Here is a 19002-nt window from a genome sequence, read left to right on the forward strand (position 1 = left end):
CCCGTCTACGTGAGTCCGGGGAGGAGGAGGAGGGCTATGGAGGGAATGGGGGGCCTTGGGAAGCAGGGGAAAGTGGGGTGTCCCAAGGGCGAGGGCTGAGTTTGAGAGGGGAGAGGAAGTGGGGTGCCATGAAGGTGAGGGGAAAGTGGGGCTCCCCAGTCGCACAGGCAGCCCTGGGGCTAGCAGGGAATGGGGGTGCCTTGGGAGTGAAAGGAATGTGGGGTGTCCTGAGGGTGAAAGTGGGGCTCCCCAGGTGAATGGGGTCCCCTGGGGTAAGGAGAGAGTGGTGTCTTGGGAGGGAGGGAGGAGGCAATGGGGTGACATGGGGGTGAGGTGAAAGGAGAGTGAGTTTGATAGAGAAGAGAAAGTGGGGTGTCATGGGAGAGGAGGGAAAGTGGGGCTCCCCAGTCTATGCGGAGTCCTGAGGTTGGGAGGGAATGGGGGTGCCTTGGGAATGAAGCGAAAGTGGGGTGCCATGAAGGTGAGGGCAAAGGAGAGTGACTTTGATAGAGAAGGGAAACTGAGGGGTCCTGGGACCGAGGGGAAAGTGGGGTCCTATGGGGCCCCTGTGGTTAGGAGAGGAACGGGGTGCCTTGGGAGTGAAAGGAATGTGGGGAGTCCCGAGAGTGAGAGGGAAGTGGGGCTCCCCAGGTGAATGGGGTCCCCTGGGGTAAGGAGAGAGTGGTGCTTGAGAGGGAGGGAGGGGTCAATGGGGTGTCATGGGGGTGAGGTGAAAGGAGAGTGAGTTTGATAGAGAAGAGAAAGTGGGGTGTCCTGGGAGAGGAGGGAAAGTGGGGTTCCCCAGGTCTAAGGGGAGCCCTGAGGTTGGGAGGGAATGGGGGTGCCTTGGGAATGAGGGGAAAGTGGGGTGTCCCGAGGGTGAAGGGAAAGGAGTGACTTTGATAGAGGTGTCCTGGGAGTCAGGGGAAAGTGGGGCTCTCCAGTCTATGCGGAGTCCTGAGGTTAGGAGGGAATGGGGGTGCCTTGGGAATGAGGGGAAAGAGGACTGAGTTTAGTAGAGATGAAGAACTGGAGTGTCCTGGAAAAGAGGGGAAACTGAGGTGTTCATGAAGGTGAGGGCGAAGGAGGGAAGAGATGGGGTGTCTTTGACATGAGGAGAAGTGGGTGTTCCCAAGGGGTGAGGGGGAGACTTGAGGTAGGATGAGAAACGGGGTTGTCTGGGATATGGGGGGGGGTAAACGTGGGGAGTCCCCAGGTGTATGGAGCCCCCTGAGGTTAGGAGAGAATGGGGGTGTCTTTAGAATGAGGGGAAAGTGGGGTATCATGGGGTAAGGGGAAAGGAGAGTGGCTTCAATAGAGAAGGGAAACTGAGGTGTCCTGAGAGAGGGGGGGAATGTGGGGCTCCCCAGGTCTATGGGCCCCTTAAAGTCAGGAGAGAATGGGGGTGCCTTGGGAATGAGGAGAAAGTGGGGTGCCCTGGAGGTAAGGGGAAAGGAGAGTGAGTCTGATAGAGAAGAGAAAGTAGAGTGTCCTGAGAGAAGGGGGAAGTGGGGTGTCCCAAGGGTGAGGGGCTGAGTTTGAGAGGGAAGAGAAAGTGGGGTGCCTTGAAGGTGAGGGGAAAGTGGGGCTCCCCAGGTGTACTGGAAGCCCTGAAGTGAAGAGAGAATGAGGGTGTCTTTGCAGTGAGGGGAAAGTGGGGTGTCCTGATAATGAGTTTGATAGAGAAGAAGAACTGGGGTGTCCTGGAAGTTGGGAGGAAGTGGGGCTCCCCAGGTGTAAGGAGAGAATGGGGGTGCCTTGGGCATGAGGGGGTGAAAGTAAAACTGGGGTGTCTGGGGTAAGTGGGTGTTCTTAGAGGAAAGGGGGCTGCCTTGGAGAGGGAGGAGAAAGTGGGGTGTCCTGGGAGTGAGGAGAAGCTAGCTTATCCTGAGGGTGTCTGTGGAGGAGAGGGGTCCTGGGGTCCCATAGGTGGGAATGGGATCTTACTTGGTCCTTCTTGTTGTGTTGGTGGTGGTGTGCCTTCCAATTGTTTCTGACTTATGGGGACTCTGTCATGGGGTTTTCTTGGCAAGCTTCTTCAGAAGGGGTTCACTTTTGCCCTCCACTGAGACTGAGAACATGTGACTTGCGCAAGGTCACCCACAGGGCTTGTCACGGCTGGACATGGATTCAAATCCTGCTCTCACAGAGCCCTAAACCCATTATGTATGGAGGAAGATATTGGTGGGACAGTGCTTTTTAATGGAAAATCCCACTCTGGAAACTGGAGCTGCAGGTAGGGTTGGTGTTGCATAGTCCTGAGGCAACCCTGCAACATTGTTGAGCAGGAAGTGGCGTAGCCGACCCCCTGCTGCTTGGCATTGTGGGACTATTGTGGGACATGAAGTGGTGTGTATGGGTGTGCTAAAGAGGTATTTTAGGGTCAAGTGACTGGGCCTATTGTTTGGAGAATGACTTTTGATTGTCTATAGATAATCCCAAAGTTTGGTCCTCTGGATGTTTTGGATTCCAGCTCCCAGAAACACCAGTCAGCTTGGCCAACACTCAGGAATTATGGGAGCTGGAGTCCAAAATATCTGGAAGGCCAAAGTTTGGGAACCATTGATCCAGACGGAAGGGATAATAAAGTATGGCCGTCCAGACATAATTGGACTGCAACCCCCAGTATGCTTCACCCTTGGGCTAGGCTTCACAGGAGTTGCAGTCCAACAACCTTTGGAAGGCTGTGTATTATTGTTGTTGTTGTGTGCCATCAAGCCGTTTCCAACTTATGGCGACGCTAAGGTGACCCTATCACAGGGTTTTCTTGGCAAGATTTGCTCAGAGGGGGTTTGTCATGGCTTCTCCCTGAGACTTAGAGTAATAATAGTTGTTGTTGTTGTTGTGTGCCTTCAAGGTGTTTCTGAGTTATGACAACCCTAAGGTGACCCTATCACAGGGTTTTCTTGGCAAGTTTCTTCAGAGGAGGTTTGCCATTGCCATCCTCTGAAGTTGCTCCCCCGCAATAGTTCTCATCCCTACCTTTCCTCAGATATGACCCTGCTTTAAATGCCCCCCAAATTTGGCCACCATCAGCATGTCACAGTCGCCTATCTCCTTCTTTAAGGCATGTTTTGGACTTCAGCTCCCATAGTTCCTGAATGTTGGCCAAGCTGGCTGGGGCTTCTGGGAGTTGGAGTCTAAAACAAATGGGAGACCAAACTTTGGGGCCCACTGGTCCAACACTGTGTGTCCTGATATGACCTCCCCGTAACCTTTCCTTTTAACCTTACAATTTCCAACCTTAAATCCTTCCTAAGGCAGGGATGGGAAACATATGTCCCTCCATATGCGGTTGGCTAGCAGCTCCCATTGCCCCTCACTACTGGCCACAAAAGCTGGGGCTGATGGGACTTGCAGTAATACACTTAATATCTGAAGAGCCACATGTTCTCCATCCCTGTCATACAGGATCTGAACCTGCAAAGCCTCTCAGTTTCTTTTTGGCTACACTTTTTCCTCCTTGTGTGCCTTTTGGAAACCGGCCTCCATTGCATGCCTAATTTTCATCTCGCTACTGTTTTCCTCTCCTTTAAAACAAACCTGTTAACTTGTTAATACTCTATATCTCACTAACTCCTTTCACTTTCATTTCTTGAGACTCTCTCTAAGCTTCTCCTTTCACATATCTTGCTACATTTTTTCCCTTCTTTAATCCTTACTTTCAAATTTCTGCCAATTCTTACCACTTCGTCGCCAGAAGAAGTGGTGGCTGCTGCTTGTTTATAGGTACTGTACCTTTTTATGAGATTAGACCAATTGGCACCAGTTTAATTGCCATGGCCAAATGCTATGGAATCCTGGGATTCGTAGTCTGTTGTGGCACAGAGCTCTCTGACGGAACAGGCTCAATATCTCTCCAAACTTTAAATCCCAGAATTGCATCATGACAGCTCAAGCAGTGTCAGGTTGGGCCTCAGTGCCTACCCCAGCCAGCTTTTCGCACCCACCACTCCCCTTCCCTGACTCCTAAATCCTCAGCTGACCCACTGAATTGAATGCTCCCTGGCCTCCATCTTGACCCCAAGGCTCAGGACACAGTGTTGTTGCTTTTTGGTTCCCTGCCAGCCTTTCCTGTTGAGTTTTCTTTCCCCCCACCCTATCTTCCTCTCTCTCTTTTTTTAGGTCCAGGCATTCCTTATATCCCAGGCCAGCCGTTTTGGGATAATCCTACTTTTCCTGTTGTGTGTGACTCATGGCTTGCGGATCCTCCCTTGTCCACACCCAAGCCATTTTCACTGCCTTCTCTTCCACCTCCTCACCTGGTAATCTCTCTCTGCTGTACTGTTTCTGTGGCATGGGCTTTTCCTATCTGTTTCACAAGGATGATGAATTACCAGCAGGTTACTAAGGCCTTCTCTCAAGATTGCTCTCTCCTTGTCTCCCTCACCTGACAGTTGAACTTAGTAGTCAGCCTTGAGAAAGGTTGTACTGTGGGACAATTAATTTCTCATTGCTGGACATGCAGAAATATATACATTTAGACTTGTCCCTCCATATTCACTAGGGTTTGGGCACAAGACCCCCGTGAATGTGGAAAAAATGCGGATAACAAAAGCACCATGTTTTTTTCCTGAGAGGACACCTCTCTAGGACTCTCTAGATCCTCCAGTGCAACTCTGTGGCCAGCGTCCAACAGACACTGACCATAGAGTTGGGTTTGAGGAGCTACAAATGCCTAGTAGAGTATTCTCTCTAGGAATTTCTAGGTCTTTCAGTGCAACTTTTAGTTAAAATTGACCATAGAGTTGCACTGGAGGACCTAGATATTCCTAGAGAGAACATATTAATCAAATCTGTGAATAATCAAAGCCGCAAATATCAAAGCCGCAAATATGGAGGGATGAGTGTGTATGTTGTGTACATGTCTGATAGAGACAATATATAGCTCTAGGTGTAGGCATATAAGCAATTAACAAACAGAATTTGAAAACAGATACCAAAAGCAAAATGTTTCAGCTTCTGCCTTTTTCACTCGCCAAAAATTAACAACCTGGAAGCCTCTCCGATAGTCTTTGTGGTGAAAAAGCTGGGTATAAACACTCTAAACCAAGAGATCCCAAAGTTTGGTGCTCCAGATGTTTTGGACTCCAGCTCCCAGAATTCCTGACTTGGCCAAGCTGACTTGGGCTTCTGGGAGTTGAAGTCCAAAATACCTGGAGGACCAAAGTTTGTGGATCTTTGCTCTAATGAATAAATAAAGATGAAAATGAGCTTCATATAAAGTGGCAGTTTAGCTGGCTTTTATCAGCATTCTTAATGGATTATGGTGTTGTCCTGTAAGGGTGCATCTACACGGTAGAAATAATGCAGCTTGATGCCACTTTAAGCACTATCCCTCCATCCTATGGGATCTTGGAGTTTGTAGTTTTACAAACTTTCTCTTCCAAAGAGTGCTGGCGCCTATCCAAACTACAAATCCCAGGATTCTGTAGGATGGAGCCATGGCAGTTAAAGTGGTGTCCAGCTGCATTATTTCCACAGTGTAGATGCACCACTCACTGAGGCCACATGGAGTTTTTTAGTCTATATACCCAAAAATTCTCCATTTTGTCAAAAATGTCGGAAGGAGATGGCACCTCAGTCCCTGACAGAGACAAGCCAGAGCAGCTGTGATGTTCTAAGTTCATATCTATAGAGAGAGAGGGGGGAGGAGAGAGTCTATTTTAACTTTCTCTCTCTATATATACTTTAAGTCTGCTATCTATAGGATTTGATCCCTTCTGTGTCTTCAGCTCTAGATGACAGTGTCTTTCTCTCCTCAAACGGTGGAACATCAGGAATGAGTAAAGACAAAAAGGAAATGTTCATGCAGTAGTACAAATATCAGGAATATGTATGTGGCTGTATGATGTTGGACTCCAAATCCCACTGATCCTCATCATGCAGACAGACACACATTTCCCATTGACCCTCATCATGTAGTGGACCACACAGATTGGCAGGTATCCCAAGGGCATTTAGTCCATTCTTCTGAATCCACGGCTAAAGCATCCCTGAGAAGTGGCCATCCAACCTCTGCTTAAGAGCCGCCAGGGAAGTAGGGAGGTCCGCCACCATTTCCTTTCTCTTTGTTTGAATGTGCCTTCGAGTTCCAACTTACAATGGCTCTAGGGTAGAGTTTACTTGGTAAGATTTACTCTGAGGAAGTTTGTCGTGACCGTCCATATTCTGAGGAAGTTTGCTTGGCCCATGGTTACTAGTGGTTTTCCATCCACAGTTGGCAATGCCTTGATTAAGGCCAGCCATAGTTGCAAAGAGGAGAATGTAGGCTTTTGAATTCTTCAGACTTCATGGGTCTCTGTGTTATAAAATGCAGTGGGTTTTTTTCCCCTTGCGAAGTGTGGAACAGATTATGGTAGATGTTGTCTTGTCACCTTCAATCCTGGAGCAGTTTGGACTTACGATGTTCTAGGATGTGTCACACTGCCTGTAAAACCAAATTTAGGGTCACTTTCTGACTTGGTTGACTGGGAAATATGTGGTTTTCCTTTGGCTAGAAAAGAAAATAGAAACAGGAGCAGTAGTAGGAGAACAGAAGACAAACCAGAGTAACACAGTTCTTCCCATCACTGTCCCTTTGTCAAATTGACACGAGCCCCAAATGTGAGTCATTTAATTACACTCCGATTCCTGATCCATCTTTGGTTGTGCTACAACACCCCAGCGTGACACCTTGCTTTATTTTTACTGTGGCCTCTCTGCGTAGTATTTCAAACCTCTGACAAACTTGGCTGCCTCTTTGTTATGAATCATCGTGTTTTGTGATGAAATGACCCTTGAGAAATGACAGTTGTGAAAACAAAATGAGGCACACACATGATTGTGTCTCTGTGCGTAGACTCGCATAGTTGCCATACCATAGTGTTGAGTGTCTCAGCCTGGGTGGAAGGTTGCATTCTTGCCAGAGAAGGGTGGTAGTGGTGGCGGCGGCATTATTATTATTAGTAGTATTAGTATTAGTATTATTATTAAAGAAAGTTGGCATGGAGCTGTGACTACTGTATTTCTGCAGCCTGTGGCATTTTTCCAATTGCGGCCTCAAAGAGGCAGGGCATGAAACCCAGCGGGATCTGAGTCACATAGATATTCATGCTCTGCTTCAGCTGTCAGCATGACGGGTTAGGGAGGGTGCTTTTTGCAGAAAGGTGGACAAAACCCTACTCCATGGTAATGTTAAGCTTGGCCCTGTGTCATCTTGGTCTGCTTTCCAAAACATCCTGCCTATTTCGGAGGGTGTGCTATTTTTGACTCTCCTCAAAGAGTGCCGGGCCTGCAGCGCACGGTGGTTAATATGTCCTTTCCGGTTTGGGCAGCTCTCTGTCTCTGTTTTTACTATCCTTTGCCTGCTTTATGCTTTCACAGAAATCGAAAGTGTAATTTGCCTACCTGTTCTGGCGACCATTCAGTCCATGCTTATGTGGAGGGAAGAGCATTAAATGCTGTAGGGATCCTTTCTGAGTAGGTGTATATGAGATCTTTTGGTGACCTTCATACCTCTTGTTCCCTCCGCTGAGCTTAAGGTGATATCCTTTCCATCTCTCACAACAACACTGTGAAGTAGATCAGGCTAAAAGTGACTTGTCCAAGATCATCCATTGGGTTGGTGGAAGCTCAAGGTGGAAGTCTGTTGCTTAGTTTCAACTGAAGTAGAGGCATCCAGTTGATTGTCGTATGATGTGTCGGCACATCTTGTTGTTGTGTGTCAACTAATTTCTGACTTATGGCGACCCTAAAGCAAACCTATAATGAGGCTTTCTTGGCAAGTTTCTTCCAAGGGGGTTTGCTGTTGCCATCCTCTGAGGCTGAGAGACTGTGACTTGCCCAAAGTGGCTTCCATGTCTGAACTGGGATTCAAGGTCTAATCACCAGAGTCACAGTCCAACACTCAAACTACTACACCACACTAGTTCTCTTGTGTCATCCCACAGGTAAATTGAATTAACCCGATGGGTCTACTACTCTAGTTGGGACTGTCAATGGGATTTGGGCCCTTTTTCCCCAAATGGTGGTCCAGCGCTCTACACTGGATTCTGCTGCTGAGTGTTTTATGTCAATGAACAGTTTATTTTCAGGCTGATTAAGACAGTTTTATCATGTTGTAGTTGATGGGCATCCTATCAGCAACTGGTGTGTGAACAGAAAGTTGAATGAGATAGGGCTTCCTCTGAGCTTCAGGGCTCTTCAGTCTACTTGCTGTGAGCTGTAGCCATAAACTTGAAAGCAACGCATACCTTTAAAAAGAATTATTTAGGACAATTACTAAGGAAATGTCGTTTGGTGGTAGAGGGTAGCCACTGTTGGTAGACATATCCCTCATGAGATTGTCCAATCATGTTTTCTGGAAGTCTTATACTACCTCTTCTATTGCAAAGCAACAACAACCTTTCTTTCTGTGTCTAAATTTTGAAACCTTTATTCGTCTGTTGGAGTCTGTGGTTTGTTTTCTGTCCTCAGAACAACCCTATAGGGTAGGTTAGCCTGAGGGAGAGAATGACCTGCCCAGTGTCACCCAGTAAGATTCATAACTCACTCATTGGGGACCTGAACCTAACCAGTTCCTCACTGGGCTCTCTATCAGCCAAACCCACCATGTTGGGTTTGACCATTAAAACAAATTGATGCTAGCTTCTCGGGGCTGTTCATGGAGAATTTGCACCAGGATCCACATGCAAGTGGAGGTCAAAGCCAGAACCAAAAGTGGACAGGACCTCTCTCTCTCTCCCACCTTTTTTGTTACCCCATTTTCCTTTCCTTTTTCTTTTTGACACCCCGTTTTCTCCCCCCTTTCAGTTTGAATCCCTGCCCAGCAGTCTGTCAGAAGAAGATACTGTATTATTTTTGCCAAAGGAGTTTCTGAACTGATGCTAGGAGCAGACTTCGGAAATTGGGCCAAGGCCCTTGTGAAAATAAGCGGAGGATCGCAAACTCCCTGCCCCTTGTGCGGCTGTGCTCCCTGAGGATGTGACCCACTAAGCCCAACCAACCACAGTCCTTTGATGAGCTTAACTAGTTATAATAGTTCCAGCCGGGAGACTCTGCACCGTGTGCTCCCAGCATGGCATTAGGCATTTCTGCAGTTGTTTCTTGGTGTTGATGACTTAACATTTCTAACTTATCATGGGGTTTTCTTGACAAGCATTGCTCAGAGGGGGTTTGGCATTGCCATCCTCTGAGACTGAAAACATACAACTTGCCCTAAGTCACCCAGTGGGTTTCATGGCTCAGCAGGGATTCGAACCCTGGTCTCCAGGGTCGCAGCCCAACAGGCAATGGCAACCCCCCTCTGATGGAGCTTCATCTTTTAATCCATTTTTAAAATCCAAGCAGTTACAGAAAGGGGGAATGAGTCACTCCAACTGCAGCAGAGATCCAGGAGGTTTGGGTTGTGTTTTTTCTTTTCAAAAATTAATCCTTGTTGAATATCAAGGGCCTAACCTGATAACATTGTCGTGTAGTCAATGGTACACTTTTCTCTCCTCCCGCCCTTTTCCCTTGGCTTAGAAGCTGCTTGGCACCAAAGAGGAGAAGAGTCCGTTGTGGTTTCAGAGCTCGGGTCTTTGACGTCAGCCAGGCGTCTCTTGGTTTCACGGTTCCATTTGTCACTGCTTGTTCAGGCAGCAAAATGGGAATTGCCTCTGTTATATTCAGGCAGTGCTCTCTCTCTGTCTCTCTCTGTATGCGTGTATATATTCCATGCAAGCAGCCAGCGTCAGATTGCTTGGCACTGGGCTTACTCAGGTTTGGGAGAGAGGTTTTGATTTCTTTGGCACCTGGTTCCCTCTCAGCCTTTCGTATAGGATCTTCTGCATTTTGATTAAGAAGTGCCTGTTTCTTTTATAACTGCACAGTTCCCTTGCAAGCTATGGGTTTGTGTGTTTCATATTTCTTTGCCTCCCCTTTTCTCTGCTACCATATATCACAGGTAATGGAAGCCCTGTAGATTCATTAATTGCTTTATTTAATACTTGGCAGTGTGAGAAGATGATGGTTGAGCAACTGTGTGGAGGCCAGACTTTTGAGTGGAGATTTGAGCTTGGGTCTTCCTAGTCTTCCTGGGCAGATGCTTTTTCTGCTGCTGTGGCTCTCTTGTTGCCCGCTCCTCTGATTTTTCTACTCTCCTTAACATTTTTCTCTTCCAGCAGGCTAAATGGCAAGGTGCCTCTGGAAGAATGCCTTGTGCCAAAGCTGACGTTGTAACTGGCGCTCAGGGCTGCCTCATGCTTGAAGCACATCATGCAAACAGGCACACATGAAATCTGGTGCATTTTCCAGTAATAAAACGTGAGCGGGCCCACATGAAATTCGGTGTGTTTTGCAAAGATAAAACATGAATGGACACATCTGGTGTATTTTGCGGTGGTAAAATGCAAATGAGCACACATGAAATCCAGTGTATTTTAGCATGGTAAATCACGTATGAACATATCCAGTGTATTTTGCCATGGTAAAATCCAAATGGGTGCACATGAAAGCCAGTATTTTGTTGTGATAAAACTTGAATGGACACGCAGGAAATCCAGTGCATTTTCCAGTGATAAAACGTGAATGAACACACACAAAATTCGGTGTATTTTGCAGTAAAAAAATGTGTCACTGGTTGTTCGGGCAGCAAAATGGGAATAGCCTCTGATATATTCAGGGAGTGTTCGTTTTCTCTCTCTCTCTCTCTCTCAGTGTCAAATTGCTTGGCGCTGGGCTTGCTCATGTTTGGGAGAGTCATTTTGATTTCTTTGGCACCTGATTCCCTCTCAGCCTTTTGTATAGGATCCTATAGGATGAAACCAGGGCTGCTGCAGACAGCTGGGTTTGCTTAATTGCTTAGCCGACAAGAGTTACCGCGGGTGTCACGACAACATCGGTTGTTAAGAGGCCTGCGAAGAGCGTGGGCGGGCGGTGGCGGCGTGGAAGCGTGTATTCCCCCAGCCGAGGAGAATTAATACTGTAGGAAGAGCAGCGTTGGCCTTCCAGATGTATCCCTCCCACTGGCTTTCATGTAAAACCCTCAGACATGTGTTTCCCTCCCGCCTCCTGCTTTCCTGAAAAGGAAGGCTGCACAGTTTTCCTAACGAATCAGTCGTGAGTAGTTCAGCCCATCTGAGTAAAAGGAGGCGTGCGAGGCCAAAGATGAGTCCTCCTGGCTGTAATTCCCCCACCCGCTCCTCCGTGACTCAGAAAGTATTTTCTGCAGTTGACCTGTGGCATTAATGGCAGCTGTGTTTGGAGCAAGTTTTTCATCTTCTGTGTCACTCCTCGGCAATTTCCATCAGGGCTTCCCTCCCCTCCTGCAATGGTAACCCAGAAGAAGAGAGACCCAGCCAGTCTATTTTATCACGCTTTTCCCTGACAACCAAGACTGGGTGATATCTAAAACCATGCACTCAGAACTAAAGAACAAGGTGCCTCTGGGCATATTCCAAGCCTGGGGTTTTTAGTGCCAGCCTGGTGTAGTGTAGTGATTTGAATGTCAGACTAGGACTCTGGGAGGCTGGGGTTCAAAATTTTATTCATCCCTGGAAACCCCACTTGACCACCTACAGCTTGGTTTAGTTGCACTCTTTCCCCTTTCAGAGGAAGGCAATGCCAAACCCTTAAAGAAAATGCCATAATAATAATTATATTTCTTTATATCCCGCCCTTCTCCCAAGACTGGGACTCGGGGGCGGCTTACAACATTAAAAAACACCACACAGTATAGGCTTGCCATTAGTTGGAGTTGGCATGAAAGCACATAACAATAGAGCCGTGGATGGAATGTTGAACCAGGACTCTGGCAGACCATGGTTCAAATCCCCATTTGGCCATGAAACACTATGATAGGGTTGCCGCGTTTGAAATGGGGTACTGGGTAAACTGCCAAAATGACAAATAGCTGGGCTCTAGAGTGTCTGTGTGTGCACTGTATGCCTTCACAACAACAACAACAAAGATTCACCATAATGACTTGAATGCCCACAACAACAATAAACCCTAATGTAAGTGGAGAAAATTATTTTATCTTGCTGCTGTTAAACAGTTTGGGAATTGGAAAGGCTTTGCACATAAGCTGCAAACTACTCCACCAGTAGATCCTAATCTACCTTCTGCCAAACCCTGAGCCTAGGAGGGATAGCCCCCCTCTGAGAAACTGGTTAGTTTGCCTTTGTACTCCTTTGGGCCAAAGGTCTATTTAAGCCAGAGACATACAGAGTCTGCATTAAGGGCATCTTGATTTTAGCCCTGGAGTGCAAAGGTAGTTGGTTAGATCATTGTAAAGATATCCCAGGCTTGTCCCAGTGAACTCCATTTGCCCTGGGGTGCCAGCGAAGTACAGAAAAATCGCTATTTAAGCGTATGGTAATGGCTTCCCAGGTGTGTTTCAGGACTCCACCCAGACCGCCAGACTAGTTATGAGCAGACAGCTGCATTTTACATTTTCAAAAGATCATACATTTTGACCTTTCTTCCTCCCAGCAAACTTAGGGGCTGCCTCAGGTGAAACCTAAAACCACCAGATAGGACTTAATTTGAATGCTTTTCATCCTCTTGGGCAACCATGGCCTCATTTGCACTGCAGAAATAATGCGGTTTGACACTAAAGCTGTGGCTCAATGGTATGGAATTCTGGGATTTGTAGTTTGGTGAGCTATTTCACCTTCTCTGGCCAAGAGCTCTGGTGTTGGTGCCACATCAAACTACACATCCCAGGATTCCAAAGGGTGGAGTGGTGTCAAACTGCCTCATTACTGGAAGTCCAGTAATACATTTTGGTGAATTTTGTTTGTTAGGCAACAGTGATTATCTGAAATCTGGACTCTTGTCTTAAATTTTTTTTAATGTCGACTAGAGAAATTAAGTAGTATCAAAAGACATGGCTGTATTAGTCTGCAAAGAGATCTTGTAGCACCCTTAAGGCTAACTGAAAGAAGTTTGTAACTTAAGCTTTCGTAGACTGGGTCAGCAACAGAATAGACCCAGTCTACGAAAGGTTAATGCTATGAACTTCTTTCTCCCAGTCTCAAAGTGCTACAAGATCCTTTTGCATAGAGAAATTAGGGTTAAGTATGATTTATGTATGTGATGTAGAACGTACGTAATGTGTATTCACATCAACACTGTGGATTGAAAGTGTTCAATAAGCTAAAAATTCTGTGCAGGAGCAGATGAATCATAGTGCATAGTTCACCACTGTAGTGTATACACATGCATTTATTTATACAGTAGTGTTTACACTCCCTCCCTATGGTTGGAAAGCCTGTCAGAGCAGTTTACGTGTCAATAGAAAAACACAACGGCAGGCCCAGCCCTCAGGCTTTTTGTGGAAAGAGCCACTGCACAAAAGGAAAAGTGGATGGGGAGGGAAGAGGAAAGCAAAACATTGCTACCACATGTATTCCCACCTCTCCATTTTGTGGAGCCACCTATGTATAGGCACAGGAGTAACAATGGTGTTAGCAGTTAATATCCCCCAAAGGAGCAAAGTTACCCCTTACTGAGCCACAGCTTTGTTACTAGGAAAAGAAACAAGTTGCAAATACCCAGCTTAAGTTAATTGTAGCTGGTTGCCTCCAAACTTTGGGTACCCTCCTACCCATGTCCCTGGTTACGATGGGTGAAATGTTAATTTCATGATTACTCAGGTTTTGTACATGACTCCTAAATCGAGGAAATGAGTCTGAAATGGTAAACGTCCTATTTGTATTTGAGGGAGGAAAGCTTAGTTAATAAATGTCCTCTGTGGAGGCCTGGCGTGGGCACCACAGCTGTACCAAGTGCCGGCTTGGGTGCTACAAACTTCTTCAGGGCTTTCCCCCTCCGCCCACCCTTTTTTGTGGGCTGCCCGTGAATGTCATTGCCTGTTGACATCTTTTTTTAATCATTATTAAAGGTTAACCACAAAGGATGAGTAAGGCACAGCGTTAATGGCAGCCCTGGGAGTCAAACCCTCGAGACGGGTGGGCAGGCCGCCCATTCAGCCCACCCTTAGTCATCTCTTGGCTCACGGAAAGCCTAGACGGGGGAGAAAGGTCTGTCTGTGAAGGGCATGGCAACGCAGATGCCAATTTCTGAGCTTGTTGGCCAGTCTTAAAGTTCTCCTAATAGTAGCTACACGGTTATTAACTGCTGCCTGTGATCTGGCCATATTAATTCAGTGGTTACCGGTTAGATTCCACCAGAGACTGAATGGGCTTTTAAAACAGGGATGGGCAATATCTAGAGGTTTGGTGGGCTTCAGACTTACCCCTGTTACGTCTCACAGGGTCATATTCTCAGTACCCCAACATCCCATTTTAAACTTAAAGGCCACCCCTGTTCCTTCTAGGAGTTGCAGGGGGCAATTTCATAATATGGAACTTGGAGAAGAGCAGTTGAATGTGTATTTTCCTTCCTCACCATTTACAAACATCAAGGTGTTTTGTCAAAGCAAACTGACTGCTGTTGACTTGCCCTCCTAATGTGATTATCTTTTTCCGGTTGTCCCTAAAACCCACCTTTTTCCCCCTCCCTTTGTTTCAGGACAAACACCATGATGCTGCTCATGAAATCATTGAGACCATTCGGTAGGTATTAAGACAAATCTGTGTCAAGACGTTTCTCTCTTCTCCTCCCTTTTCTGCAATGCCATGTCTCAGGGAATGGGTCTCTTGATACTGGAAGAGGAGAGAAGCAGAATGAGGGCTTTGTTCTTGCTTAATATTTTATTCTGGCTGTGCAATAACAAAGTCTTGCAATACGGCGGGTGTTTGTCCATGTGAACCGAAAATAAAATCTAGCTGTTGGGTTAGATGAAATCAGGAGCCTCATGCCAAATCCCACTGCTTGTCATTTTATATCTCCTGGTCTGTGACTGAAATAAAATTGTGAATAGCGTCATTACTTGCCATTGTCTGCTCTGATGGATCCCTTGGGTCTCTGGCAGAATATTTTTTTGCCTCTTTTGTCTCCTGATCCTTTTAACCAGGTGTACCAAAGATGGAACCTGTGCAGCTTTTGCATGCAAAGTGCCAACTTGACTTGCTGAGTTATGGCCCTCTGTATAAGCAGCCTGAGTTAGGCCCTTGGCCCACATAGCCCAGGACAGGTATACCTCACTTAATAGAGTAGATGTGTTCTTAGACATGACTTCTTCAGCAGAAAACTTGGTCCTGGAGGTCAATTAAAACATGGGGGAAAATAGGAATAGGTTTGTGCCCCCAAACTATGAGTGGTTCCAACAGGTTTTCAGAAAATTTGTTACTCAAACCATGTTGGTAGAGTTTAAAGGCATAGCCATTTTAGTCTGGGGAATCAGAATGCAAAGCGATCTTGTAGCACCTTTGAGACTAACTAAAAGAAAGCAGCTGGTAGTATGAGCTTTTGTAGACGTCAGTCTACTTCCTCAGATGGATGCACATGTTAAAAAAACCCAACCAGGTCAGGTAAGCCTTCCATAAGTAAATGAAAACAATTGTTATGATTTCCATTTTGGTGACCAAACATACAGATCTGTGGTTTTTAGTATGTTGGGGCGGCAGTAGTTGGTGAGGCAGCCTTATCTGCTCTATTCTTATCTTTCTGTTTTATTATATATTGTATATATATAATAGGGAGGGAAGAACTCAAGCATGGGCCCTTAATGGTGTGAGCTTGTGTAGCCTGGTTTGAACACCGGCTGAATAAAAAACATTTGGAAGAGAGAAGCAGCTCAGTGGATCCAGCTTCTCAGGAAAATAGATAGGGCCCCTTTTTTCTTTTTGTGCTTGTTCTTTAGGGTAGTGGAACCTGTTACTTATTTTGTAACTTGCAGAGGTAGTTGTCTAAACTTTATATCTCAAGGCAACTCTATTCCTCCTTCCCCTAATAAAAGAAATCAGAATTAACTCAGTCTCAGTTGGATGGACTGTTATCAGTGGGTAGCAGGAGAATTTCACATTCTCCTGAAGGGAAAGGGACTATGAGCCTTTATTCTTCTCCCCAAAAGAGTGCTTTTTCATAAATAATCCAAATCAAAACCACCATTGACCTTCTAACTAAGTAGGAGTACAATAGGTCACATTGAATAGCCAGGACTAGAGGAGAAAGAATGTCATGTGTGACTTTTAAAAAAGGGGGAGAGAGGGAGAGAAAAAGAAGCAGGAGACCTTCATGTGGGGAATTCATGCAGCCTCAGTCCAGAGCAACTGCTTGTTCAGGACTTTGGTTCATATGTCTCTTTTCGAAGGTGGAAGAATAAGAGAGCATTTATTGTTGCAGGTCAGAGACCTCTCCTTACTTTATTATTGGAGAACTATTCCTAAATTAAGGTGCAACTGTGCCACTCCAAAGTGGTGATCCATGAGCCATCAGCTCCCAGTCTCTGGACAGTTTCCTGAAAAAGAGATCATTTTAGCTAGTAACCACAATTATGGTGCTGGTCCCTGGCACTTTGGAAACAGGAAAATGTCAGTTGCTCACATCAGATTGCTTAGGAGGCATGGATGTGCATCATTCTGTTGGGGATGTGTAACCCTCCAGAGTTAGTTAGATGCCCAGTGGCAACTGCAGCTCAGCTATCGAAGAGCACACTTTTGCAGACGTCCATAGAGTGATCTCAACTTCACAGCATTAATGCAAATGGGTATTTACTCATCTCTACCTTAAAAATAGCCACCTGTTTGGTCATCTGTGGTGATTAAGAATGCTTCTGAGTCATCAGCCAAGGATGCTTTTCTAAATCAAAATAGGCTCCTTTGGCCTTTCTGGCTGCTGGTGCACTGCATGCAGTTGGTACCAACTGTGTTTGGACAGGTAATCAAGCATTAAAAAAAGGGGGATAAATATAGTGGAGGAATTGTGGGGGCTTATCTTTCCAGTCTTATCTTTATTCTTTTCTTTTTCAGGTGGGTCTGCGAAGAAATTCCAGACCTCAAGCTCGCTATGGAAAACTATGTTCTAATTGACTACGATACTAAAAGGTGAGCAGAAGGCGGTGATTAGTTGTTCCGCAGAGTGACCTGGCATACCAGGGCTAAGTAGGACACATTTAATTGGGCCGATGAGTGGCAGCTGTTATCACAAAAGGAGCACTCTTTACCAAGGAATCACATCAAGACATGCTTTGAGAGAGGCAGTGAGTTGTTTGGTCATGGAAGAGGCAAAGAAATGGTTTCAGCTGCTGGAAGAAACTGCTAGAAATGAACGTGCATAATTCTTCAGACTTTATTTCTATTCTGAACTGTTGTTGTGTTCCATCAAGTTAGCTTCAGCTTATGCTGACACAATGAATACGGAGTTCCATGAGACCCTATTATTAACTGGTCTTGCAAACTCAGGGCAGTCATGGCATCATTGGCTGAGTTAATCCACCTGTACCACAGGTTTCCTCTTTTCCTACTGTCTTCGGTTTTACCCAGCATTATCATCTTTACTGGTAAATCACGTCTTTTTGTGCTGTGTTCAAAGGCTCAAAAATACAGAGGCTGTATTTGCACTTTAAACCAGGATTTCCGATTTATCTTGGCTTCCCATGAAGGAGCTGGTGGGTTTGTGTAGCCCATTTGCTCCCCACGTCAAACCAACCAACCAGCAAAACATTCTTCTGTTACGGGTGGGATGCACAGGGCAGGTCTCATCCATTTATCTCAATGCATAGGCAGCCTATGCATTCAATGTATAGGGAAGAGACTGTCTGCTACATATTCTGCCCAAGATATTTAAATATATTAACCCCCAGTTGCAGAACAGCACTTTCTGCACTACTGAGATTACAGTTAGGAGTGATTGTTATCCATCTTGAACAACAAATTTATAGCCAATGCCATCAAAACAATGAAGGCGTTGCATGTTCTCTCCCAGCAATTTATCAGGCTGTTCATCCCATCCCCAGTACATCACTCCTCAATATTTAGCATTGCACCCCTTTTTAGGAGCAAGCAGGCAGGTTTAAGCACCTCGAGGCTGAACTGAATCTGAAATCATTCTTGTCTATGTTCCTGTTCTTTGGCTTTTGAGGAAAGTAATTCAATGCTTGGCAAGCCCTATCACATACAGAGTTGAGGCAAATACTAAATCCTGTGTAGAGTGTAATTACTATGTTAAACATTAACTGGGTTGGACTCTGTTTCCATCACGTTGAGGATGTCTCCTCACGGTCGAGTGTATTTTACTCCATTTTGCTTCAAAGGCCCGTGTTCCCAACAGAGGAGATAACTTTAACCTTGCTCCAGATCCTCATGGATTAAATTTCTCAGATATTGGCTGCAACAATATAGTCCGTGGGAGCTGCTGTTATGCCTGAAGGCTGTCCTAGTTGCAGCAATTCCAACATTAGTTGAAAAGCTCCTACGCTTTCTATGAGCCCCCAAAGTTAATTCATTTACATTAGTGTTGGGGGGGGGGAGCTTTAAACATATTAAAGTTGCCACTGGGTTAACCATTAACATTAGAAACCGTAAAAGTGTCAGAGAAAATGACACCTACTACTTTGGTTGGCATTATTGCCTACAAGATGATTGTTGGCCTTAAGAGGCCTTCAACCTCATACTTGGCACATGGGACAAATTTCACAGCCTGATTGCTGGATGGGAATGGAGGGATTTATTTATTTGAGGAAGGCTGTCCTTAAAGTGTGATACCTATGCTGTACTATTCATCTTTGCTAACGACTTGCCACATCTCTTCCCTTTGTACATTGTTAATTCACCCTTCAAACACTAACAGAGTGGAATAAAACTTGAAAAATCCATATACCGTTAGTGTATCCCAGAATACAGTCAGCTCTCCGTTTTCGTGGGGGAATCTGTTCCGGACCCCCCCCTTTGCAAAAATGGAAACTCGCACATATTCCAGCCCCATAGTCTTGAATGGGGGCGCATGCCTGCAAGTGGCCTCGGGCGCGAGCCCCATTTTATCCCCCTCTGTTTGCTCCTTGAGGGTCGCAGATCTGAAGTCCATGCAAATAGAGAGGCAACTGTATTTTTTGTCAGCTCTTGGTATGATTGTTGTGTGCCTTCGGGTTGTTTCCGACTTATGGCAATCCTAAAGTGAATTTATCATAGAGTTTTC

At 45.8% G+C, this 19002-nt stretch overlaps 1 protein-coding gene across 5 annotated transcripts in view; it reads left to right on the plus strand.

Moving 5' to 3' along the window:
* DOT1L (DOT1 like histone lysine methyltransferase) overlaps window positions 1-19002 on the plus strand; it is a 62465-nt gene that overhangs the window by 5459 nt on the left and 38004 nt on the right. For all 5 annotated transcript variants that reach the window (XM_042479883.1, XM_042479881.1, XM_042479880.1 and 2 more), the window contains exons 2-4: window positions 1-9; window positions 14497-14540; window positions 16839-16913. In XM_042479883.1, the coding sequence (XP_042335817.1) occupies window positions 1-9; window positions 14497-14540; window positions 16839-16913 (128 nt within the window). The remainder of the gene's footprint in view (window positions 10-14496; window positions 14541-16838; window positions 16914-19002) is intronic.

The sequence above is a fragment of the Sceloporus undulatus genome, chromosome 7 (genome assembly GCF_019175285.1).
Source record: "Sceloporus undulatus isolate JIND9_A2432 ecotype Alabama chromosome 7, SceUnd_v1.1, whole genome shotgun sequence".
Classification (NCBI taxonomy): Eukaryota; Metazoa; Chordata; class Lepidosauria; order Squamata; family Phrynosomatidae; genus Sceloporus; species Sceloporus undulatus.